Source organism: Microcebus murinus, chromosome 18, assembly GCF_040939455.1.
Source record: "Microcebus murinus isolate Inina chromosome 18, M.murinus_Inina_mat1.0, whole genome shotgun sequence".
Classification (NCBI taxonomy): domain Eukaryota; kingdom Metazoa; phylum Chordata; class Mammalia; order Primates; family Cheirogaleidae; genus Microcebus; species Microcebus murinus.
In genome coordinates, this window is record NC_134121.1 from 47,173,663 (window position 1) to 47,198,374 (window position 24,712).

At 55.4% G+C, this 24,712-nt stretch overlaps 1 protein-coding gene across 9 annotated transcripts in view; it reads left to right on the plus strand.

The window, feature by feature from the left end:
- Positions 1–24,712, plus strand: part of MAPT (microtubule associated protein tau) — a 95,230-nt gene that overhangs the window by 46,801 nt on the left and 23,717 nt on the right. For 2 of the 9 annotated variants that reach the window (XM_012751049.3, XM_075994654.1), the window contains exons 2-9: positions 1,338–1,486; positions 7,025–7,111; positions 9,483–9,569; positions 13,439–13,504; positions 16,669–17,727; positions 20,398–20,453; positions 22,620–22,817; positions 23,918–24,041. In XM_012751049.3, the coding sequence (XP_012606503.2) occupies positions 1,354–1,486; positions 7,025–7,111; positions 9,483–9,569; positions 13,439–13,504; positions 16,669–17,727; positions 20,398–20,453; positions 22,620–22,817; positions 23,918–24,041 (1,810 nt within the window). In that variant the 5' untranslated portion in view covers positions 1,338–1,353. The remainder of the gene's footprint in view (positions 1–1,337; positions 1,487–7,024; positions 7,112–9,482; positions 9,570–13,438; positions 13,505–16,668; positions 17,728–20,397; positions 20,454–22,619; positions 22,818–23,917; positions 24,042–24,712) is intronic. The other 7 variants (XM_020281027.2, XM_075994655.1, XM_012751058.3 and 4 more) reach the window with 4 other exon arrangements.

The window sequence follows — 24,712 nt, forward strand, 5'->3', positions numbered from 1 at the left end:
GTCACCTCCACGGCCGGCCTTCCCAGGCTTCCCAGCCCCTACCTTTTATGTAATTCTGGACAAGATAGTGAGACCTGTCTCTCCAAAAAATAAACAAATTAGCCAGGTGTGGTGGCACGTACCTGTAGTCCCAGTTACTCGGGAGGCTGAGGCAGGAGGATCCCTTGAGCCCAGGAGTTTGAGGTTGCTGTGAGCTAGGCTGACGCCACGGCACTCTAGCCTAGGTGACAGAGAGAGTCTCTTGTCTCAAAACAAAAGAAGGCCTGCGTGGATGTGGTTTCCCGTGGGCTCTGTGGAGCTGCGGCAATGTCCCCAGATGGGGGTGCCGGGGAAAGAGTGCATGTTGTTGTTCAGGTCCAAAGCCTCACACCCATTCCTGGCCTCTTGTGGCACTTCTTGGCCCCCTGGGAGAGTCACCCTGGAATGCGCACCTGAGGGACCTGGTGGGTGCAGGTGAGGCGAGCGGAGGCCACAGCCTGACTCCAGGGGGCCAGCGGGCTTGGGGCTGGGGGAGTCAGGACACCCCCGGTGGGTCAGGATTTGCTTTGGACACCAGTTGCCATCTGATCGAATAATCCCTTTGCTCCTCCGTGCCTGGTTTTCCTGAGGAGAACTGCCTTGCTGGTGCCTCCCCTCTCCTGTCTGGTCCTACCCTCGCGTTTAAAAAAAAAACAAATAGGCCAGCGCGGTAGCCACGCCTGTAATCCTAGCACTCTAGGAGGCCAAGGCAGGCAGATTGCTCGAGGTCAGGAGTTCAAAACCAGCCTGAGCAAGAGCGAGACCCCCGTCTCTACTATAAATAGAAAGAAACTAATTGGCCAACTAATATATATAGGAAAAAATTAGCCGGGCATGGTGGCGCATGCCTGTAGTCCCAGCTACTCGGGAGGCTGAGGCAGGAGGATTGCTTGAGCCCAGGAGTTTGAGGTTGCTGTGAGCTAGGCTGACGCCACAGCACTCACTCTAGCCTGGACAACAATGTGAGACTCTGTCTCAAAATAAATAAATAAATAAACAAATAAACTACTTGTCAGCAGCATTTATTTTTTAATGACGTGGAAAGAAAAGAAAGCTGGGACTAATAAGTCAGGCCCACCAAACCTGCCCCACCCGGTGGTGTTGAACGTGAACCTATGTGATGTTGGTGAATTAAACGTGCACAGAACATAAATATCGCTTTGGCCGGGATACGGAGTGCAGGCTGCGGCTGGGCGTCCGACTGTTCAGAGAGGGGAGTGGGTGAGATCCACCTGCCGTGACCCAGGGCACCTCCGTTCCCCCTGCCCCCCATTCCACCCCGCCATTCCTTGGAACTCACCCCTCCCTTCTTTCCCCAGGTGAGCCGTGACCAGGATGGCTGAGCCGCGCCAGGAGTTCGACGTGATGGAAGATCATGCCGAGACGTACGGGCTGGGGGACAGGAAAGATCAGGGTGACTACACCCTGCTGCAAGACCAGGAGGGCGACACAGACCACGGCCTGAAAGGTTAGTTGACCGCACAGCAGGCCCGCGGATGACAGCCCACTTGCTTTGGCAAGGGCTGGCAGGACGGGGTTTGTATGCAGATTTGTAACGGAGTTCAAAATACCTTATTGTCTTAGATTGTCAATACAGTGAAACGTCATTAATGTGAATGGGCCAAAATAACTCAAAAGGTGAGGCTATTTGAAATTTACCTTTCCAAAAGAGTTTGCCACGTGAGTAAGCTTACTACTGGGCAAGAGTGGGTTAGCTCTGGGATTCTCACTATATCCATATTAGTAAACTGCTTCCACTTGTAAATATTCTATAAGGTCTTTTGGCCAGATGGACGTGGCCTTGTCCCCTCCCCTTGCAAATGAGTGTGTTCCATTCCACTGCTGCTGTGCTCAGGGAGCCCCACGGGGCACGCACGGCCCCTCACTCGCCCCCGGGAGCACCACGCTGGCCCAGGGTGCTGGGTTGTGTTACAAGGAGCTGTTCTCCCCACGGGGGTTGCTGGCGGCTGGTGCTCCAGGAGCAGCCCACGAGGCCACCCAGTGCAAGGACTTGGTCCCCGCCTCCAGACCCGTTGCTAAGGAGAAAAAGTGGCAAACAGTCTACTTTTCTCTTTTAGTGCTACAAATAACAAAACACTTTGCAGCCCAGGCGGTGGGGTAGTGACTAGAAGTCGCAGAGCTCCAAGGTGGGGGACGACCTCTGCTGGGTGCGTCTGCCTATCCAGGAAGACCCCTGGAGGTGGGGTCACCGGGCAGCCCCTGGGAGTGGGAAGCCGGGACCACCAGCTGTCCTGCATGCAAAGGCTCATTTCTGTCTGTTGACACAGGGAAGGTGTCGGATGAAGAGGAACTTGGGAATCTGAAAAGTGGTGCAGGGTGTCAGAGGGAGGTTTAGGAGGATACAGCACACTGTGCGTGGAGGGTGGTGCTCAGGGGCCCTAGAGGCTTGGGGAGAGGGGAGTGGGGGAAACAGGGATCCAGCCCAGCCTCCCTGCCTGGGGCCAGTCAGCGCGTGGGGATGGAGATGAGCTGCCTCCATGTAGTAGCTGGAGTTTCAGCTCCCCGCAGAACCCCGCTGGGAGGCCGAGTTAGGAAATCTGCTTTCTCCTTTAAATCCTGCTCAGTCCCTTCCTCCCTGGGTCCCCTCCACCCTGCAATCTCTTTCCCTCTCCCCTCCTCCCTTCACCTCCCTTCCTCCTCCCCCCACAGGTCTCTTCTGCCTGCTGCCCCCCACTGTGCCCAGGGTGTGTGAAGGAGGGGTGGCACCCCCAAGCCCTCAACCCCAAAGCTTATTAGCCTTCCGAAAAACCAGCCGCATCCGGGCAGGGTGGTGCTGCTGGGGGAGATTGGGGTTGGGGGCCAGGTTTTGCCTCTTCTCCTGACAAAGACCCCAAGACCCCCCTCACCAGGTGTGCGGGACAGAGCACACCTGTCCAGCATGTCTGTTCTGCATCGCTGTTAGTAGCGTTTTCACTTTCAAGTGTCCCGGTTCAGGTGGTAAAGTAGATGGCCACCCTACTTATAAGAGAACTACCTTCAAATGATAATTCAGGGATTTTCGTACAACTCTACTGTTAGCAAAGGGCTTTTGCCCCCAGAGGTCTCAGGTGATGCTCACAGCAGCCCATGAGGGCAGGTCACTTCCCCTTTACAGATGACAAAGGAGTTTCTTCTCTAGACTCCTGTGGGTGGAATCTAAGTTAGAATCACAACATATCGAATCCTGCCTCACATGAATTGTGCCCATGAAAAATGACATTGTATTTAGAGGCAGAGCAGCCTGGTTTAAAAATTAAGTATATAGAGATATATATATATAAAAATTTAGGTCATTAAATATGAAATGTCCGATTTTGAATCAAAAGTGTAGTTTCTTATATCTCAAACAAGAAGCAGTACAATTAATCAAAGTGTGCACCTAAACTGTCAACACAGTTTTGCCATCTTAACGGTAGCTTGTTTATGCCAACAACGAAGAAGCCTGGAGAGTAAGTGGTGTTGAAATCTCGAAAGGCATGTCCCACAGCTTGTTGAGAGTGGAATATTTTTCCTTGCAAGAAGTGGTCCAAAGCCTGGAAGAAGTGGTGGTCAGTTGGTGCAAAGTCAGGTGAATATGGTGGATGACAGAGAGTTTCCAAATCCAGCTGCTGTAGTTTCAGCAATGTTGTTTGTGGGACACGTGGTCAAGGGTTTTCTTGCAAGAGGATTTGCCTGTCTCTGTTGACCAATCTTGGCTGCTTAATCACAAGCATCCTCATCATTTTGTTCACTCTGTTGCAGTAGACATCCCCTGTAATCCATTGACCAGGTTTCATGAAGCTGTAGTGGATAACATCAGTGCTGGACCACTTAACAGACACTATTAGCTTTTTCTGATGAACATTGGGTTTTGGATTGTGTTTCAGCACTTCATCTTCATCCAACCATTGTGCCAAATGCTTGAGATTGTCAAAAAGAGTCCATTTTTTGTCACACATTAATAATACAGTGTAGAAATAGTTTGCCTTTATGTCATGACAGCAAAGAAAGGCAAGCTTCCAGACGATTTCCCTTCTGACGCTCATTTAATTCCTGCAGAACCCATCTATCCAGCTTCTTTACCTTGCTGACTTGTTTCAAATGGCCCAACATTGTTGGAAATAGTAACGTCAAACCTTGCTGCTAACTCATGCTTAGGTTGAGATGGACTCGCTTCCGCTACAGCTTTCAGCTCATCATTATCCACCTTGGTCTCAGGTTGCCCACTTGGCTCATCTTCAAGATTAAGCTGACCAGAGCGGAACTTCTCAAACCATCAACATACATAAGCCACATCCTTCCTAAACACTCCATTGATATTTCAAGCTTTCTGTGCTGTATTAGTTCCACGATAGAACTCATATTTGAAAATAATACAATTTTTTGACTCATCCATGGTTTCACAAAAATTGCTCTAAAAAAAATTTGAAAGATAATCATAAGCCAAAATGTGGGTTTGTAAGACTGAGGGTGTACCTTAATAATTAAAATAAAACAAGAAATGTCAAAGTGAAATGTCAGAGATATCAACTGTCAAACTTAGTATTTAAGGAAATCAGACATTTCGTACTTAATAACCTAAATATTATGTTACAACAACTGTCCTGTAATAATGTAAGATGTTAACAACAGGAGAAACTGGGAGTAGGGTACACTCTCTGTACTGTCTTCGCAAATTTTCTATAATTCTAAAACTGTTCTAATGCAGATTTTAAATTGCTAACCTTCCTTCTTTAAAATTGCTGTGAAAGGCAAGAGCTTGAAAATAATTTGCTTATCCAAAGAATATGCTTCCCACAAAAGCAAGCGATACCTAAGAGGTTTTCATAGCTCTCATCGAATTAATTCTTGCTACTGAGGGTTTAGAGCGAGCTGTTTTTATGTAGGGAGTGGCAGGTTTGACTTGGCAGAAGGTGTCACTTTGCTAGCAATATTTTAAATAAGCGACAGAACACTATTTTGAATAATGACAAGAAACCACATGTTAAATACCAGAATAAAGAGTATCTAAGAGGTTGCTAGAAGTTGAAACAGTTGGATGCTGTCCAAGAGGGCTGCAAAGTGGGTGAAAGCTGGTTACTAATGAATTAAAAGGTGTTGATGGGTTAACTTGTTACACCTTCCAGATAAGATATTCCAAAGAGGCTTCTTCCCCCTTTCTTCCCTCCCTCCAAGGAGTTTAACAGGAATAACACAAATGATGAGGCTGTCAGGCTCAGGGGACAGATTGGGAGAAGGGCACCATTACCCCATATATTCCCCTGTGTCCCGCGATCTAGGGTGGTTAATGATAACAAAACCCAGAAGACAGTCTGCATGAGGCTGCCTCACCATTTGTCCAAAGCCATCTTGAGGCTCTTTGCAGGTTTTTGTAAGCCCAGGCCCAAGGAGCTGTGTGTGTGCTGCAAGCTTGTTTAGAGTTGGCAGTTCTGTGGTGGGATGGGCACAGCCAGGGCTGGGTGTCAGGGCTGGTGTTTCCACGAAGAGTCGAATGGGGTGTCTGATCTCACAGTGCACCTGAACTCCAGTTGCCTTTTCTTTCCATCCTCTCAATCTTCTTCGTGCCCCCATCCTGAGACTGACACTAGGGTTGCCCCTACCCCAGGTGGAGTGGCTTCTTCTGAGTCCACCAGAGCCTCCCTGTTGCCCAAGGGACGTCTCTCCTGAATGCTCAAGCCACCCCCAAAACCTAACAAGTCAAAACCAAGCTCAGTTGCCCCATTCCTGGTTTCTCTGCTGCTGTTGGCAGTACCAGCAACTAGTCCTTCGTGACCTTGGCCAGTTCTTCCCATGACACTCTAAGCACCTGTGGACCTCACCCGTTTCCACCCAATCCAGACCTCCTCGCCATAAACCTTGGTTTTGCAACAGCGGCCCTGTGGCCTGTACACACCCTTCCCTTCCTCCTTTCATCCAGCCAGGGCCAAGAGCCATTCCTTAAACCAAGGCTCAGCACAGTATGCAGGCCACATCGGGTCCCCAGCCTGTTTTGTACGGCTGGTGAGCTGAAAAGAACCACCCTCCTGAGCACGTGGCTTCCACCCTCAACGTGTCTCCTGGTTCAGAAAGGCCAGAGGGAAGGGGCAGGGCACAGGGAACGCCTCCCAGCTGAGCTCCTCCCATCCAGATGTTTTCCTGGACATCCTTTCCAATGATGTCCCCTGGCATCTCATCGGCCACCCCTGCCTGCCCAGGAGGCTGGATGATGTGGCCTTTTAACTGGGCACAGATAAGCCAGTAAAATGACCAGGGTAGATTAACTCCTGGTGGCCAAGGTGCCACAGGGGAGGGCACAGTCCAGTCCTGCCAGGAGGAGGAGGTGGATTTCCTCTTCTCTGTTAAGCCAACAAAAGCCTTCTTACCAAGGTCATTCATGCTGGAGGGTGTGACTGTCACCCACTGTGGTCATTTGGGCCTCTGTTACCTGGCTTTGGATTCTGAAAGGACAGTTTTCTTGTAGGTCCCATGGCCCACATTTCAACTGTAACTCACAGCTGATTCAGCAGTCCTTGGCGATCTTTCTATGAGAGGAGCCGGGTAAGGTCCAGACGCACCAAATGTCCGGGTAGAAGCACGCACTGTGCCTGCCCTGGGCCGGTCCTTGTCCAAAGGAGGAGTTGGCTCTCGAATGTTTTCCCAGGCGATGACTTGTCGTCATTAATAGCAACGACAGAGCAGAAGGTTCACGTGTGTCCCTGCTGTCTGGTCCCTGCTGCCCGTTTGTCACTATAAGGGCCTTTTCCTCAGCTGGACCCACACGCTGGTAAGAGGCGATCTCTCCTCCCACCCAGGAGCAAACACACGTCACCTGCGTCCTCGCCCGGGGACCCTGGTGTGGGGCACCGCCGTGCAGATGTGGGGGCGCGATTGGTCCCCTTTGTGGCTTTATCATGAGGCCACGTTCCACCCGTCTGGCTTCCACGCTGAGGGAGTTTCAGCTCCAAAAGACACTGCTCCCAAGTACCTCCTGCGGTTCGGGGGGCAGGGAGAGGCAGCCGTTCTGAGGGGCTCCTTGTGTGTGTTCCAGAGTCTTCCCCGCAGACCCCCGCTGATGACGGATCTGAGGAACCCGGCTCTGAAACCTCTGATGCTAAGAGCACCCCCACGGCCGAAGGTGGGGCTCCCTCCTCCGCCACCCGCTTAGCCATGCTTTGAGCCGCCCTCGGCCCTGCTCCCTCCCCTCCGGCTGAGACATGCGCTCGCTCAGGGCTTTGCAGGACTCGCGGGAGCCACGCCTGGTGCCAGGTGTGAGCGCCTCCATCACGGGTGTGCTCTGCGCACGGCTCCACGACGCCCCTGTGCATGTTGACTGTCCTTCACCCCTTCAGAAGCCCCCAGCCCGCTCTCCTTCCACGGGGCCGACAGGTCCCAGAGCAGCCATTTGGGGAGGGCAGGTCAGTGTACACCTCCAAGCCCGCCCCTCGGGACAGATCTTGGTTTAGTATCCTCCTTCCTTTGGGGGCAGGTGGTCTGGGCATCTGGACTTTGGCCACAGTGTTTGTTCCAGCCCTTCTTTAAACTTGTCCTCTCCAGACATTTGGTATCTCAGTGGCTGTAAAGTACCTCGTGTATTTCCTGACGTGCTCCTCAGCCCTGGTTTTGACCACCTTCTCTTGCTTCCTGCCTGTGTCAGTCAAGACTGCATTTGGCTGCAGGAAACAGAAAACCCAGCTAAACTGTGTCATATCCACGAGGAGGTCTATTTGTCTCACATAGCAAGACAGGCAGCAGCTCCCCAGTGTCATTGGTGCTCTTCTAACTTGATCTTGGCGTCCTTAGTGGTTGCATTGCTGCCTCGTGGTTGCAAAGTGGCTGTTGCACTTCCAGGCATCACATCTGCCTTCTAAGCAAGAACAAGTAGCAAAGCAGAGTGGCCAAAAGGGCCCTGAAACCAAATGTGTTCTCTTTTTATTAGGAAAGCAAGAGTTTTCTTGTAAGTGGCAGACTTCCCCTTATGTCTCATTGGCCAGAAGTGGGTCTTATGGCCACCCCAACCGCAAGGGAAGCTGGGACATTGGGTATTTTGTTGTCAGCCTCTTTAGTAGAAGAAATCAAGGGAAAAGGGCACTGAGAATGGCTTTTGAGTCATTTGTCTACAGTATCTGCCCCTCCACCTCCCCATTCTTCCTGAGGAGGTTCAAGGTTCCATCCTCACCACTTCTCCAGGCCCGCGCGCTATTTGGGGTGTTACATCTGTCTCGGGCTGAGAGCCTCGCCCAGTGTCTCCCCAAGCGTCCACCTTTGGGTTAATTCGGAAAGCGGCCGCCGAGTGCCTGCCCGTGCTTGGTATAATGGTGCATCTTTGGAGGATGCGGCAGGCGTGGCCCTTACCCCCGAGGTTCTTAGCCTAGTGGGGACAATATCCAGGCCAAATTCTCCTGCTTAGAGCCAGTGATGCAATACATTTCCTGCTTGTCTTGTCAGGACAGTTTTGCAAATCGCCTGCCACCCTGAGAAAGTCCTGAAACACTAAGCCAGACCTCATGCCAGCCTAAAACTTTGGCTTCCGTGGCTCCATCAACGTGATTCTGGAAGAATCTCCCAACCAAGTCTTGCCACGCTCTGGACCCCATGCGTGTGTCGGGCCCGGGGCCTTGGCTCTGAGCCGCAGGGAAGGGAGCCCTGCTGGGCTGGGCTCTGCCCAGCTGCTCTGCCTGCACTTGAGACAACCACAATTAAAACGTCCTTCATTGGACTAAGCTTACTTAGGCTCTTGGAAAGCCTTCAAAGCTGACAGCTCCTTATGTCTGCCCGGAATGGCCTGGGAGTGTGCCAGGGCCTTGCTCGGGGAGGCTCGCTGGTTTGGAAGTGTTCATCTTGATGAGAGATTGACAGCAGCCCCTGCTGGCAGATCTCTCCCTCCGGCCATGCAGTGTCAGGTACCCGCAGGTCTGGGCCTGGCTACTGCCGTGCAGGGGACTCGGCACTTCTTAATGGTGGGTCATGGGCCCGGGAACAGGGGTAAGAGCTGGAAGAAATCTCAGAGATCACCTAGAGATGACACTCCCCGTTTACAGATGAGGAGACCAATCAAAAAGGACCAAGGACTTGCCCAAAGCCTGACAGCAAAACCACAGGCCCTAACCTCAGAGTCCCTCACTGTCTTAGTCCCAGTCCCAGCCTCCTGCACTGCCTTAAGGATCAAACTGCAGTGAACAATCACCTGGTTTTCAATATTTCTTCTTTAAAAACTCCTGGGACCGTGCTGAGGGTCCCCTTCCCTGCAGCGACGCGGGGCTGCTGGCTCCCCCGGCAGATGGGCGTTGGGAGCTGGTGTGCTCACGGCATGCGAACACGCTTCCTGGGGACGCAGTGGCTGCAGAGCGAGGCTGGGCTGGGCTCCGGCCTGCCTACAGGGCTGCTTTCTTGCATGCGGCTGATCCCCTCCTGCCCCTCCCTGCGCTGCTCCCCGCACAACAAGCAGAGGCGAGGGGCTCCGCGCGGCCTGTCCTGGCCCTTCTAAGGCGATTCTTGGTGGTTTCCAGACGTGACAGCGCCCTTAGTGGGTGAGAGAGCCCCTGGCGAGCAGGCTGCCGCCCAGCCCCGCACGGAGATCCCAGAAGGAACCACAGGTGAGGGTGCTCCCCAGCCACCGGGCCATGAAGGCCCCGCGGGTGCCCAGCCGACCTGCTGCAGGAGCGGGCTGCTCCGCCTCGTCCTCCTGCGAGGCAGGACTGTGGGCAGAGGCGGCTTCTGGGAATCTTGGGCTGTTAGGAGCTCGGTGCCTCGGTGCCCTGTTGCTTCTGTGGCTGCCTGCCAGCCTCCCAGGGCTTAGGACCTTCCGATTCCTTCTAGACGCTCCTGTTCCCGCCTGAGTCAGCACATCGGCTCCAGAGAGTTCTCTGTAGGGCTTTCCGAGGCGGCAGAGGCAGAGCCCTGCCTTCTTCCCACCTGAGGTCAGTCCACACTCCGCCCGGACTCTGCCCGGCGTCAGGGTCCCCTCCCAGGGGGTGGCTCTCCCCTGGGAGCAGCCGAGTGCACAGCAGGGTCGGATGGCTGAGCCACCCCTTCTGAGGATCCTACTGGGCCGGGCGGAAAACTTCAGAAATGTGTGATCCTGCATCCGCTTCCAGGACTGCGTCGCTCTTCCAAACGTTCCTATGTAGAAGGAGCACTAGGGGAGTGTCCCGTCAACATGAGTGACGGGTCGGTCCGACAGGCCTCGAGGCTGCAGAGTCCCCTGAGTGCTGCCCATCGCCCGGGGCCCAGGAGGCGCCCTCGCAGCCTGGAGCTCTCAGTGTCATGTCCTTCATGTCCTCGTCACTGCGCTTACGTAAAGACTCCCACCGTTGGTTTGGTGCCCATTTGCCCAACAAGAAATGCAGAAGATTCCTTTGCCTGTTCTATGATAAATTAGAAAAATAAAAAAAGAAATGCAGAAGAGCCCTAGACAGGGTGGCACCAGCGGTGGAGAGCAGGGAGGATGCCCCCAGGCAGGAGCTTTGCTTTCCTTTCTAACCACGGAGCTCCCGGCAGCCATCGGGGACGCCTGCAGCTCTGTCTCGGGCTCTGTGTGCTGAAAGCGCCACCGCAGGCGAGCAGCACCCCCCCCATGCCACCCAAGTGCACTTCTGCTTTGCGAGTTGATCAACAGTGACATCTTCCGGGATGGGTGCAGGGCACGTTCTCCAAGCTGGGCAGAGTGTGAGGGACGTTTGAAGGTTGAGAACAACTCACGGGTGAGATCTCGGGTGACTTGGTCTTATCTCCCGCTGTCCCTTCCTAGTTTTTTCAGTGAGGGAAGTTCGTCCCCTGCCTGGGATGAAAACTCAGCCAACTCTTGGCATTTCCATCATTCCAAAGTCAATGAATGCACTTTCGTCTCCATAGTGGCCAAACACAGTCTGCAAGTGCTAATTAGAGCGGCCAGTGCCACGTGACAGTCAGAGCCCTCCCTCCATTCAGAGCTGCAGCCGTGCCCTTGGGGCTGGCGGGGCGCCCTGGACTCGGTGGGCGCGGCAAGAGGGTCCTTCCTGGGCTGGCGCTGATGTGAGCTGCTTCCCACCCCCGGAGAGGTTTCAGGGAGACTCTCTCTCATGGGGACCTTGTTTGAATTCTTCCAGACTCTCCCCCGCCCCCATGCCCAGCTCTCCTTCCCCGGAGAGCCCCCTGCGCTGGATTCTGGCAGACACGTCCTCTCTCCTTGGCCCCTTGGGATCTGAGACTCTAGCTCCGGCTTCATCCTGCCGAGGTCAGCTCGCTGCTGCTGGCGGCCTGTTACACACGATCTGACCACATCGGGGCCACAGGAACACGTCGGGGCCACAGGAACACGTCGGCGAGCAAAGTGTGGGCGCACAGGCTGCTGCAGGGCTGCAGCCACACTCCTTTGCTCTGCCCCAAAGCAGGGCTGGCCTGCCCCCCGTCCTCTGCTGTTCCCGCTGGGGCCCTGACAGCATTGGTCCACCAGATCCCTCAGCAGAGGGGACGCACACCCAGGGTCTCCACGTGGTACCTTGAAACCTTCTGCTGGGGCTGAGGTTGGAGGTGGCCGTGGAGACAACTCCCAGGCCACTGTCTCCAGTGACATCTGCCTCGAAGGCCCTCTCCCCACTCCACCCTCCTGCCCTTCACACCCTGTGCCGCAGGAGGTTTTACAGTTGGGAGAACGTTTTCTCAGCTGCTGGCTTGACAACAGGACCTTAGTTTGGCACCTTGCTTTGGAGCATCCTATTTTCTGTACCTTGGTGTTCTAGTGACACTTCCCACTGTCATCCATTCGGGTCACAGTGCGGCTGTCCCACTGCGGGGTCCTGCCTTGCTGGCAAGCATGGAGTCCTCGTGGTTCCGTGTGAAATGCTCCCCAGGGGCACAGAGAGGCCATTAGTGACCGGACGTCCAACCTCTGCCCTCCCTCCCTCCTTCAGTGTTTCCGAGCACGTCCCTCGCTGGGGTCCAGGGGTGTCAGAGATATCGCCGCCTCCAGCTTCCGGCTCACCCCGAAGCGAGGCCGGCGCCGGCGAGTGAAAGCAAGTCAGCTCACCCAGTGCCATGGTGCCATCGTCTGGGAATGCCTCCTCTTGTCCTCTGTCTCCAGGACTCCGTGGCCCTTTAGCTGGACTTGCTCCAGGCCTTTCTTCCATTTCCATAACCTTGTCAGAAACTCAGCCCGAGTCCACACGCAGAGCTGTGCCCCTGGACAGGGGCAGCACTCGCTCGGTGCTGGGGTTGCAGGACGTGAGCACTCACACAGCTCAGGGTCGGCCGGGGGGACCAGAGGGTGCCGTGCCGACCAGCTGGCGAGCGTGCCCGCCTCCCTCCGCTGCCCCAGGACAGCCGGCAGACTAGTATTTATGCGGCCACCGCGGGGCTGTCCGGCAACTCAAAGAACCCCTCTCTCCCGGCCCGCGCTCTCTGTGCAGGCCTGCGCCGGCAAGTGGTGGTGACTTGGCGTTTCTGTTTTAGGTGCAGAGACTGAGTCACCGCAGGTCAGGGAGATAAGACCGATGGCCCTGCCAGCAACTCGTAGGCATTTCTTGGAGGCGGTAGCCTCTCTGTCACTGTGCTCAGGGCACACTGGCAATTCTGATGTCGTGAGGTCAGTGCATGTCAGCGTGGCCGTATAAACTCGTCTTCTGGGCAGTTCTACCCATCGTCCTGTGGCAGTGTCCTGGTTGTTGACAAGGCAGAAACTAGTGTCCTAGGTATTAAAGCCTATTGATTGTGGTACTATTGATGTGGTCGGGAACTTTCTAAGTCTTCGTTTGCTTTGTTCCGGGTGTGCTGTGGCTTTAACCGCAAGACACCCCACAAGCGGCTCCCCCCCACCTGGTCGCACCTGTTCTGGGCGTGCCGTTAAAGGGGTTTGCCCAGGAGCTTGGACGAAAGAAACGTGACAGTTAGGGCCCCTGCCCTATGCCAGGCTCGATGCTGAACCTGTTCACACAGATGCTCTTATTAACCCTCAGCGTCCTCCTGCAAGACGAGCCAGCACCGTCGCTCTGGGGCTCTAGGTGGGGAAACAGGCTCAGAGAGACTGAGTGCCTGGCCGCACCTGCGTGTGAACCTGCCGCCCAGGCGTAGTCGGTCCCTGAGCCTCCCGCGCTCCTGGCCTGGGCGCTGGGCTGGCGGGGGCTGGGGGTGCAGCCGCTGCCCGGACACGGCCCCCACGGCTGGGTCTCAGCAGCAAACTGCCTCCCCCACCCGCCCGCACTGCGCGCCCGTGTTGAGAGGCATTCAGGACCCTGCGCCCACGGCGGGGAAGGCCTTCCCTGCCGGATCACAGCCACGCCTGCGCGTGAGCGCCGTGCCTTTCGTTTAGCGAACTTTCATCATCAACGTCCTCAGCGACGACCCTGGCAGGGAAGCCAGAGCTGGTTCTCTTGGGATGTGCCTTTCCTGCGTGTTTTAGGGAACTACCAGGAAATGTAGAGAGCTTCGTTTCTAGCAAACAATAACCGTCTTTGCTTTTATCCTCTGCATCCGCTGACACCTACATCAGCTGAAGAAGCAGGCATCGGAGACACCCCCAACCTGGAAGACCAAGCTGCTGGACACGTGACCCAAGGTCAGTGGGCTACTGTTGCCTGCCAGGACTTGGGGGTGGGGAGGAGGGACTGGGAACACTCAAATAGGCTCCACCCTAAAAGGAAAATATGGGCTTGCGCCCTCATTCATGAGTCCAGGAGATTTTGGGGGAGTTGGTTCTTATCAAAGGTGGATTATTCAGATATAGAAAGAGCCCTTGTGGTTTGTTTCCTAACATCGTTTCTGAGTAATTTCTAAGGTGTTTAGTCTCCTGAAAGAAGCTGGCCTTGTCCAGCCTGGGCGTTGAGAACGATGTCCAACAGAAACTCAAATCTATCTGATGCGGGATTCTCCCTGCAGGCTGCCCTCCGTCCGGCCTGCCCGGGAGCAAGGCCTCAGCCGCATTGCCCCCAAATGCTGCTTTTGAGCCTTGCTCTGTGTGAACTTCATTATGATTTTCTTCTCAGGAACCAAACTGTTGCGTTCAAGAAATGCAGCTTTCTATAATCATCTGGCATAAACATTTTAAGAATTTCAAAATCCTAGAGATTCCTAACTTTAGGAAATAGAGACCTCTGATATAGATTAAACGTGGGCTGGGTTTGTTTTCTACATTTGCCAGATGAATGAACTTGAGTCTCCTCTGTAATGTGGAAACTTCCAGATTGCAAGAGAGCTGGGAAGACACTGCTCTTTTTTGCAGAAAGTGATGTGGGATTTGTCCAATGTTCGGCCGCCCCTGGTGCCATCTGGCTTTAGGGGACTTTGCCTGGTTCAGGGTATTTTGAGTCCTAACTACACGTTCCTGCTCCCAGAGGGGGTCAGAGCCCCCAGGGAGCTGGCGTTTCCCTCTCACATGGCACGGAAGGGCGTGTCCTCATCTTAGGCTGACGAGAGCTTTAAAAACTGCTAGAGCAGACAATCTATAAGGGGGACCTCGGTCTGTGTGTGAAATAACTAGAATCCTGACATCCAGTTCCCCTTAGGTCATGTTTTTCAACTTAGGTAAAACTAGAGGCTTTTATAAAGTACGACCTCTAGAAATCAGCATTTACTTCCATAAAAAGAAGTGAATTTGAGTGTTTTCTACAGATTTTTAGTGCGGGCTGTGTCTGCATGGCCCCAAAACATATTCCATGCAACACAGAGATCAGGCCACTGTCTTTTCTGGACCCTTTGCTTTTGTGCTCACTGAATTTTTAATGTCCTGACAGCAGCCTGGAGCCACGCAGGTATAACGTGGCTGAGACAGACAAAGCTGTTTCAGGGTGGAGCCGCAGGGGGCCGAGAGAGACAAGGAGGGCCTCACCCACGCCCCACTCACCCCGGGGGTTGACCTTTCTTGTGCAAGTGTCCAGGGACCAGTCCTGCCGAGGAGGGCGCCGGGACTTACCTGGACTAGTGTGTCTGTCCAGGTGCTTGTTTGCCTGGGACTCCCTCACCCCCAGTGACTGCTGTGTTTAATATTTGCTGAGCACTGCCGAGTGTCCTGGGAACTGAATAGAGCATTCTCCCAACCTGACTCCCTCCTCCAGGAGTTTAGCCTGCATGCTGTCAGGTTGTTTGTGGGTCAGCACACACACACACACACACACACACACACACACACTGTCCAATTCTGCATCGATGGCTCTTCCAGATGTGTTTACCATTTATATTCGGGGCCCTTGTCTCTTTTTCAATGGGGGTTTCTTAAAGTCTTGTCATGTATCAGATTATAACATCCCAGTCAAGAGCAATTTCTAGAAAGCTCTGGGAGGAAAGCATTTTCCAGAAGGCAGCGGAGACCTGGCCTGTCTTTCCTCTGGTCAGCCCTGGTGCCCAGGCTCAGGGCTGTCTCTGTCACTTGGGCGGTCCTCCCCAGAGGTTACCCAAGGGCTCCAATAAGGCACCTGCAGACCTTGTTTTCTGGATGCCAGTCGATCCACGTGGGATCCATGCACTGATCACTTTCTGTGTGGCGGGCACTGTGCCTAGCTCTAGGAACAGGAAATGAATGCGGCCCTGAGCTTGGCCGGGCACAGGGCGGAGGTGAAGGCAAGCTGTGGCCGTGCCTCTTGGCAGGGAGCCAATGGCAACCACCCTGACCTCCATTAGGTTGGTGAGAAAGGGCTGGGCACATGTCACCTGTGTGTGTCCGTGACTGCACTTGTGGCAACTTCCTCTTCCTTTTCCAAGCCCCTGAATCCTCTGGGGTCACAGGCTTTATTTAAAGGAGAGCTGGCGAGTTGTGTGAGTTGTTCCGCTGGGACTAGGCAAGACATTCGAAGAGTTGGGAGATGTATATATATAAACAAGGGGTGCTTATTAGGAGAATCAAAGAGTATAATTCTCCTGTCCTTAATTCTCAGGTAGATACTTTAAAGGGGGGGAGGGGGTCACATGAATGAACCAGAAAAAATGAAGCGTGCCTCCATCAACGGGGCTGTGCAGCAGGTCGAGTGTCCAGGGCCCAGCGGTGGTCCCTGAGGCTGTCACTATCTGTGCCACACAGAGCCTTTTATTGCCACAGCGGCCTAACGCGCCCTGTGCCAAAGGCCTGTCTGGGTCAGTGACTGTGTGGATCGGAGTGGTGCTTCTGTTCTAGGAATCTGACAGCAGGTCCATTAGTCTAGACTCGATCCTCAATGATCACAATTTTGGATTTTCCAAATCTATCAGAGAACGGGCTTGAGGCAGGATTTGTTTCTGGGCACCCGCTGATTTCATTTACCCCAAAAGAGAAGCAGGGAAGAGAGGCAGAGGGAAGGGGATCCTTGCTGCACCCAAGCCAGGTCCCACCTAGAGGCCAGAATCCTGGGAGACTCGAATGCCCTGGGGAGGGAGAAGCCTCCGTAGCCCTGGAGGATCGAGCCCGGGCAGCCCCAGACCTGCCGGCCTGCTCCGCGCCCAGCCGGAGCCCGTCAACAGGCAGAGGAATCATGCCCGTCCTAGAAGGTCCCAGGCCCAAGCTCCCACTTCACATATGAGGCCCTGCGAGGGGAGGTGCTCACCCAGGGTCACCCAGAGAGTTGGTGGCAGAGAGACCAAGGGAGCTTCCATTCCAAGCAAACCAAGGCAGTGATACGAGCCCAGAGCTGTGCTCCATCTCTGTGTTAGGGGGGCTTGAGATGCCCGTGAGCTGTCCTGTGTCCAGAACGGTGTCCCTCTCTAACCATGAGTGTGCCCTTGCTAACTTTTGCCACCGCTGCGTCTTCCGAGCAGAGCAGTGGAGAGTTGCGGGCCAGCAGAGGGAGGCACCTGAGAGGCCCCTGGTCGCTGAGCCTGGCCCTCACGTCCAGCCCCGACTCGGCGGAGAGGCTTCTGGGGTCTCCGTGCCGCCTGTGGGGGAGACGCCGCGGGAAGCTCCGGGCCCGGTGACCACTCGCCCTCCTCAGCAGCGCCCCCTTCGCCCAGCGCCGCCCGCCGCAGGAGGCCCCCAGGAGCCCCCGCAGGAGTGGGCAGCAGAAGCGAGGGCCCAGGCCACGATCGTCCCCCCTGGGCATCCCCGCACGGAGCCCGGGAGCGCCGAGGTTGTCCAGGAAAGTGTCCTCAGGGAGCCAGGGCGCGAGACCGCAGACACGGGGACCCGAGGCCTGAGCCACCAGCAGGTGTCCACCATGCCCGGGGCTCCCCCTCTGCCCGAGGGCCCCAGAGAGGCCACACAGCAGCCTTCGGGGACAGGACCCGAGGACGCAGAGGGGAGCCGCTGGGGCTCTGAGCTGCCAAAGCACCAGCTCGCGGGAGACCTGCGCCAGGAGGGGCGGCTCCCGAAGGGGCCTGGGGGCAAAGACAGGCCGTGGGGCGAGGAAGAGGAGGATGAAGACCGTGATGTGGATGAGTCCTCGCCCCAGGACTCCCCGCCCTCCCAGGCCTCGCCCACCCCTGCCGGGCCCCCCTTCCAGACAGCCTCCAGAGAAGCCACTGGCGTCCCGGGGTTCCCCGTGGAGGGTGCCATCCCCCTCCCTGCCGACTTCCTCTCCAAAGCGTCTGCAGACGCCCCAGCCACAGAGCCCGGCAGGCCCGGCGCGGGGCCGGCGGCAGAAGAGCAGGACTCGGCCCCCGAGTTCACGTTCCACGTGGAAATCAAAGCCAATGTGCCGAAGGAGCAGGCACGCTCGGAGCGGGACTTGGAAAGGGCCGTGTCCCCCGGAGAGGAGCCAGAGGCCCAGGGCCCCTCTGCGGGAGAAGACGCAAAAGAGGCTGACCTTCCAGAACCCTCTGAAAAGCGGCCTGCCGCTGGCCTGCGGGGGAAGCCGGTCAGCCGGGTCCCTCAGCTCAAAGGTCTGTGTCTTGAGCTCCCTCGCCCCTTCCCGGGGGACCTCCTGTGCCACCAGGCTGCAGGCACTGCCGCTGAGCTTCCTCCCGATGCCTGCTGCTTCCGAGGTCCCGAGGACGCCACTAAACCAACACCCGGGCACGCTGCTCCCTCCCGGCCCCTCCTGTGGCTCAGGCTCTGGCAGCACGTGGCCCTCACGCTTGCCTGCCACCTGCATGTCACCAGCACCCCCACCCGGTGCCCCCGCCCCGTGCAGCTCTCTGGTTCATCCACGGCGGCCCTCAGCCCACAGGAGGTCGGGGCGCTCCGCAGAGAGGGGGACAGCAGCCCCATTTCTGAGTGTTTATTGTGCGCCGTAAATTCCTTGTCTAGAACCTCCAACCCTCCCGAGCAGGCATAATTAGCCACACTTTGCAGATGAGAAAACTGGTGCTCAGAGAGGTAAAATAACTTGTAAGGGACGGAGCCAGGTTCAGAATCCAGGGAGGGCCGCCCTGAGAGGCGCGCCCTTCCCACACCCCACGGGGCCTTCCAGAAGGTGCTGGAGTGTGCCATCCCAACGCAGAGATGCAGAGGCACACACGGCAGGCGGCACACCACAGCAGCTGGAGGTGCCCGAGAGCCCACGCTGAGCCTTTGGCCCAAGACCCTGCCCCACCCACCCCGCCCTGCTTTGCAGCAGGAGAGAGACCCTGAGCACAAACAAAACCTGCCTGGTCCAAAGTGCCTCCTCCCGAGCAGGGAACGGTGGGGCCCCTATGCTGGCGTCACAGGGGGCCCAGCTGGGCTCATCCTGAGCCCTTGGGATCACGACCACAGCAGCAGGGGAGGCCTCATAGCCACAGGGCAGGATCCTCGGTATGTTTGGGACCCTTGGCATTTTAGAATTATTTGCAGGGCCCAGAAATTGATGCTACTTAACCTCACAGTTGCAAAGATCAGTTAAATTTTGATTAGATTCTACTTGTAGAGAAAACTTTGAAATGTAGATATAAAGGAACCTGTGTTTAAAATTTAAGACAGGAAAACAATTTCCTATATCCTATTTTGAATTCCAAAACATTAGGGGACAAATAACCGTGACTTGACAGTTTGCTGCAATGTTTCCTGAAATGATATTGTATTGAATACTGGTCCACCAGATGTTAATAGGTGTGTCCAGGGGGAAAAAGAAGTTCCACTGCCCAGTGGGTTTGGAAAAAACGGGCTACAGAAAGTTTAGGTTTTCTGCTGCAGGACCTTTCAGAGCCTTTAATGTACTAATGCATGTCGTGACCCTCTGAGAAGGTAACATGTGTGGATTTCCCAAATTTATTTGATCCCCCCTGCTAACATCCCCTGGAAGAGGGACTGTCCAGTAGTACCCCAACTTAGGAAATGCTGATGTAGCACATGCTTTTGTTGTGGCGTGAATGGATGACGGTGGTTGATTTGGGCAAAGGAAGGAACACGTGAGTCAGGTCCACCTGGGGCTCCTATTAAAATGCAGATTCCTGAACGCCACATTAGGCTTACGACCCAGTTATGGGGTGGACCCAGGAGTCTGCATTTTAGCAACCTCTCCAGGTGCTCAGCTGCACAGTGAAGCTGGAAACCTCTAGGCTGGGTCATCAGTGCTGGTCCCTCTTGAAATCCAGCCTACTGTGGCCAGTGAGAAGCTCCAAGAGGCCCCATTGCCCTTGGGGCAGGGGGAATATGGTCATGAAGCCAAAGAATGAAATCTATAGTCAGTTTTCAATGGTGACTGTCAACAGAGGGGAAAGGCTGAATTAGAGGTGACGCCGGCAGGTGGCTCACCGAGGGGTGTGGCTTCCTAAACACAGAAGCCGGTGCTGTCGTGGCATGTTTGACTGTAACTAGTGTGTAGCTGATTTGGGGAAGCGGCAGGGATAGTCCCCTTCGGAGGCCTGTGGGTGGTCAGGAGCCCGTGGGGCTGGCTCAGGGCTGGCTGGGCTCGTCGGGGAGCAGCTGGGACTGGTGGCTGATGGCCCATTGGGGCAGGGAGTGCAACCAGCAACTAGGGGACAGAGACATCCCTGCCAGGCTCTCTCCTATCCTGGCGGCAGGTGACCAGGAAGGGGGGTGGGGTGGTCAGCATAAGATGGCCAAGAGGGTGGGCGTCAGGACCCCACGCGGCAGGGGAATTGGAAGGGGCTCTAGCCAATCCCCAAGGGCCGAGAGGGTGAGCAGGAACCTCACAGGAAACTGAGGCCAGCCTGGCCACAGGGTAGACAGCTCGCCCAGCCCGACCCTTGGATCTTGCAGGAGGCCAGAGCCTGGCTGAGCTAACCCCATTCACGGAGCGGGGCCGACCCTGGCAGAGAGGAGGAGCAGCCCGGGGGTGGGGGAGCCTGCACTGTCCTCCTTCCCTAGACAGCCTCCGTGCCGGTGTGGACCCGCGACAGTCTCCGCTGCGTCCCTTCTGCATGGCCCACCCTCGGCCAGCCCGCTGCCCCCTCTTGCCAGGTTGTTCCGAGCAATGACCCCGTGTGCTGTGTTTGTACTAACAACGGGTGACCAGCAGGTTCAAGGGGAAAGAAAACCCTTGGGGTTTCCACCAGACCCAGCTGAACGAAACGTGGATTGATCCCGGAGAAACCGGCCCAAACAACGGGGCTCTCCCCGTGCGCCGTGGAGAGGGGTGTAACGCACGTTCTCATTTTCTGTTTTATCAGCTCGCATGGTCAGTAAAGGCAGAGATGGGACTGGAAACGATGACAAAAAAGCCAAGGTAAGCGGACGGTGCCAGTCAGGTTCACGGAGCAGCTGTGCTCTCTGCGATGTCCGGGCTCATCCCCACGCGTGACTTGGAGAGCGTTCGTCGCTGACGTACACAGCTGTTGTTTAAAGTGCTTTGTGTTTTGTGCAGTCAAAAGTCCAGTGTTTGTCTGTTGTGATACTTAATGCCAGGGAAGGGCAATGGGTTAGTGAATGAATGCTCCTAATTGCAGCTTCCTTAGCATAGCTTAAATGACACTCTGGGCCTGTAGTCCCAGCTGCTCAGGAGGCTGAGGCAGGAGGATTGCTTGAGCCCATGAGTTTGAGGCTGCCGTGAGCTGTGATAAGGCCATTGCACTCCAGCCTGGGTGACAGAGCAAGACCCTTTCTCAAAAAAAAAAAAAAAAAAAAATGAAACCCTGACAGTAACTGAAGGTATGTTGGAAAACCAACCCAAGGACAGTGAAGGAACAGCTTGCTCGCCACAGAAACCGCAGCCAGGCCCTCCCCGTCCGCATCGTTCCCTCCCGCCTGAGTTCCCTCCCTCCTGCCTCAGTGCCCTGCACCTGGGAAAACGCTCCCGTGACCGCACAGCGTGCTCTTCCTGGAAAATCCCACCATGGCCCTAGATGAGACCCATTTTTCTTAAAGGCATCTCAGATTTCCAGTATAAATTCTGTCGGAAGCAGCTGGACTTCAGCAGCCCTGGAGCGCCGAGGGCCTCCAGAGGCAGACGCGGCTCTGCGTGTCGGCGCGTGTCGGCCACTCCTGAAAGGGCCGGCCTCATGCATGCATGCATTCATTCATTCACTCATTCGACACGTGGGTACAGCATCCCTGTTCTGGAGTTGCCCGCAGCGTGGTAAGGGGGCAGCTCTGTTACAAACCTTGGCCAGGTGGAGAGGGGCCTTGCCCTCGCCAGCACTCACCCCCAGCTTTCCTTCCTTGTCACCAGCCCAGGGCCACAGCCTGTGTCCCTCCCCTCTCACTGGGGCCCGTCCCTTGGGCTGTCCTCACTGAGGCTGGCCCCAGACAGGGTCTCAGCCCCCTGCATGGGCAACTCCAGAGCACTGAGGAAACACTCCCAAGAAGCACCGTGATTGTCTTGGTCAGGACAGGGCTCCACCTCCCTCCTGGGAACGCCCCTGGGCTCAGCCTCTTCTGACTGAGGTCAGAAGGTCAAAGGTCCCCAGAGGCAGTTAGGGCAAACCATGGCTGTCAGCCACCACCCTTCCGGTGACCTTGCCCAAGGGGACAGCTCCCTCCCTGAGAGCTCCAGCTGCAGGGACACCTGTCCCAGGCTCTTTCCTCCTGTGGAAGCCGTTCAGAAGTTAACACTGGCCAGATTGGGATTCGCCAGATAGTGTTAATGCTAGTTTCATTTGAGAGTTTAATCAGAAGGGGCACGTGTGTGTGCTAGTATGTGTGTGCTCGCACACACATGTGCGTGTGCACGTGCGCGCCCGTGTGCTAGTGTGTGTGCATGTGCCTGTGCACGCGCACGCCCGTGTGTGTGTGTGTGTGTGTGCGCGTGTGTGTGTGCGCGAGTGCGTGTTTGTGTGTGTGTAAGGACCCTAAGTTGTTAGAATCTTCAAGACCCGGGCCAGGCACCATCCTCATGTTGGCATTATCCTGCCAGCGTGGTGGAGGGGACCCAGGTTGGACAGGCAGCAGCTCCTCACCTGAACTTTGATAGAAAGTGGGACCCTTCTGACGCACGTCACACTGGGGACATTTTCTTGAGAAAGCCCTTAAGACAGGTACCTTGGTGGCCTCCTTCGATGTACCCAGATGAAGCACCTTTAACCCAGGGGTCCCCAGTGTCAGGGACACAGGAAGATCCACTGGGCTGGAACAAGAACATACTAGAACGTCTATTCATTTTTCACCTTCTCTGTTACAAGTTCTGGGGTGGGTGAGCTCAGTCGCGCGCCGGGCGCTGGCGTCACAGTGCCTGCATCTGGCGGGTGGACGCCTGTATCAGGGAGCGCTGTCACCTTCCTGTCCCCAGCGGCCGTGAGGGCTGCTGAGCGGGTGTGATCCGAACAGCGTGGAGATCCCCGCTTTAAACCGCTACTGCCTTATTTATTTTTAGTTGCTGTCCTTTTTTCGGTTTGTTTCTCTACCTCATGTGCTGACTTTTATTTTGATTTTATTTATGTTTATGTTTATGTTTAAGACATCCACACCTTCCTCCGCTAAAACCCTGAAAACTAGGCCTTGCCTTAGCCCCAAACGCCCCACCCCTGGTAGCTCAGACCCTCCGACCCAACCCTGCAGCCCTGCCGTGCGCCCAGAGCCGCCTTCCTGTCCCCAACACGCCTCTTCTGTCACTGCCCGAACTGGCGGTGCTGGAGCAAAGGAGACGAAACTCAAGGTAAGGAAACCGCCTCCGCACAGGCCGGGGCTGCTCTGCCGTGGTTTGCGGACGTTCGCGTGTTTAGCCTCAAAGGCGTTTCTTCAGGGGAGCGCACAGAGAGGCGGCATGGAGGACAGCCAGGGCTCTGGTGAGGAGGGGAAGGGGCTCAGAGCCGTGCCTCTCAGCAGCCCTTAAGGCACCCACTGGGACCCGGTTTGAAAATCGCCACTCTGGTTGGGTCCGCTTGTCCCTTCCTGACTTTGATGACCAGGAGCGCTTCCAGATTGCCCCCACCCGGGCTGGACGGCGCCACCACGTAGCAGCACCTGTCCCCCCAGCTCACACCTCCTGCACCGTCTTGTGGTCCTTGGTTAATGTCGGTTTCTTTTCTGAGTTTGTGTCATGTCTAAAGGTCGGCTCCCGGGCAGGCAGGCCCAGGCACTGCCCACTCAGCAGACTGCGCGCCAGCAGTGGCTCCGGCTCCTTAGCGGATGCTGGTGTTCACGGCCAAGGGCTCTTAGCACACCTGGGGAGTTCCCGAGACCTGGGTTACTCAAGGGTCTGGGGAGAGAACAAAAGAATGCGACCTAGCTCTGTTTAATGTTCCTTGGTTAGCACACCAGGATGCATTAAAAATAAATAAATAAAATAATGATCCTTGGTGAGGTTTTCAACAGTGTCTCCAAGGGCCTCTGGTGAAACCAACCACCATCCGTCAAATAAATTCATAATTAGAGTCGGAAAACGGGGGTCCACATAGGCGTGGCCCACTCGTGTCCTGCACATTGGTCGACACTGAAGGGACAGTGACCCTGATCGTTGCTGTGAGCTCTGTTGTCTTTTTATAAAATACACCAGCTCGACTCGTGCAGCCAACTAAGGAGCACGATCCCTCAGGGAGGACCTGGTCACAGGACGTTGGCGTCTGGGCGGTGCTGGGAGTTTGTGTGCCCCGCAAACCCTTGTGGTTATAGAAGACGTTTGTCGCATCTGGGAGGCAAAGGGCCTCCCCAGCCTCAGCCTCACTTTGAGCCAAGGTGATGGATGGGGCTGGCGTTGACTTCGGTGACAGTAACTTTTCCCAGTGATGAAAACCACCCTGCCCTGATTGTTCACAGGGGGCTGATGGTAAAACGAAGATCGCCACACCCCGGGGAACGGCCCCTCCAGGCCAGAAAGGGGCCAACGCCACCAGGATCCCAGCAAAAACCCCGCCGGCCCCAAAGACGCCGCCAGGCTCTGGTAAGAAGAATGTGCCTTGGATCTTAGTCGGAGGAGCCCCAGCAGGCACAGCCGTGGTCCCCGGGGCCCGACAATGACAGCCCTGGCCTCCGGGCTTGCCCTGCAGTTAACCGGGCAGTGCCGCGCTCATTTCCTTCTTAAACCTTTTGATTTCTGAGATGGAATCCCCACTTTGTATCAGTGAAGAAATTGGGGTTCTGAGAGTTTGCTTGACGCAGTCTAACTGGCTGTTTTAAGCAGGAGGAAAATGTAGCCGTGTAACTAATAAATGGCAGGGGCCGGGCGCGGTGGCTCACGCCTGTAACCCTAGCACGCTGGGAGGCCGAGGCGGGCGGATTGCTCAAGGTCAGGAGTTCAGACCCAGCCTGAGCAAGAGTGAGACCCTGTCTCTACTATAAATAGAAAGAAATTAATTGGCCAACTATATATATATATTATATATTTATATATATATATTATATATTTATATATATATTATATATTTTTATATATATATAATATATATATATATAAATTAGCCAGGCATGGTGGCACATACCTGTAGTCGCAGCTACTCAGGAGGCTGAGGCAGGAGGATTGCTTGAGCCCAGGAGTCTGAGGTTGCTGTGAGCTAGGCTGACGCCACGGCACTCTAGCCCGGGCAACAAAAGTGAGATTCTGTCTAAAAAAAA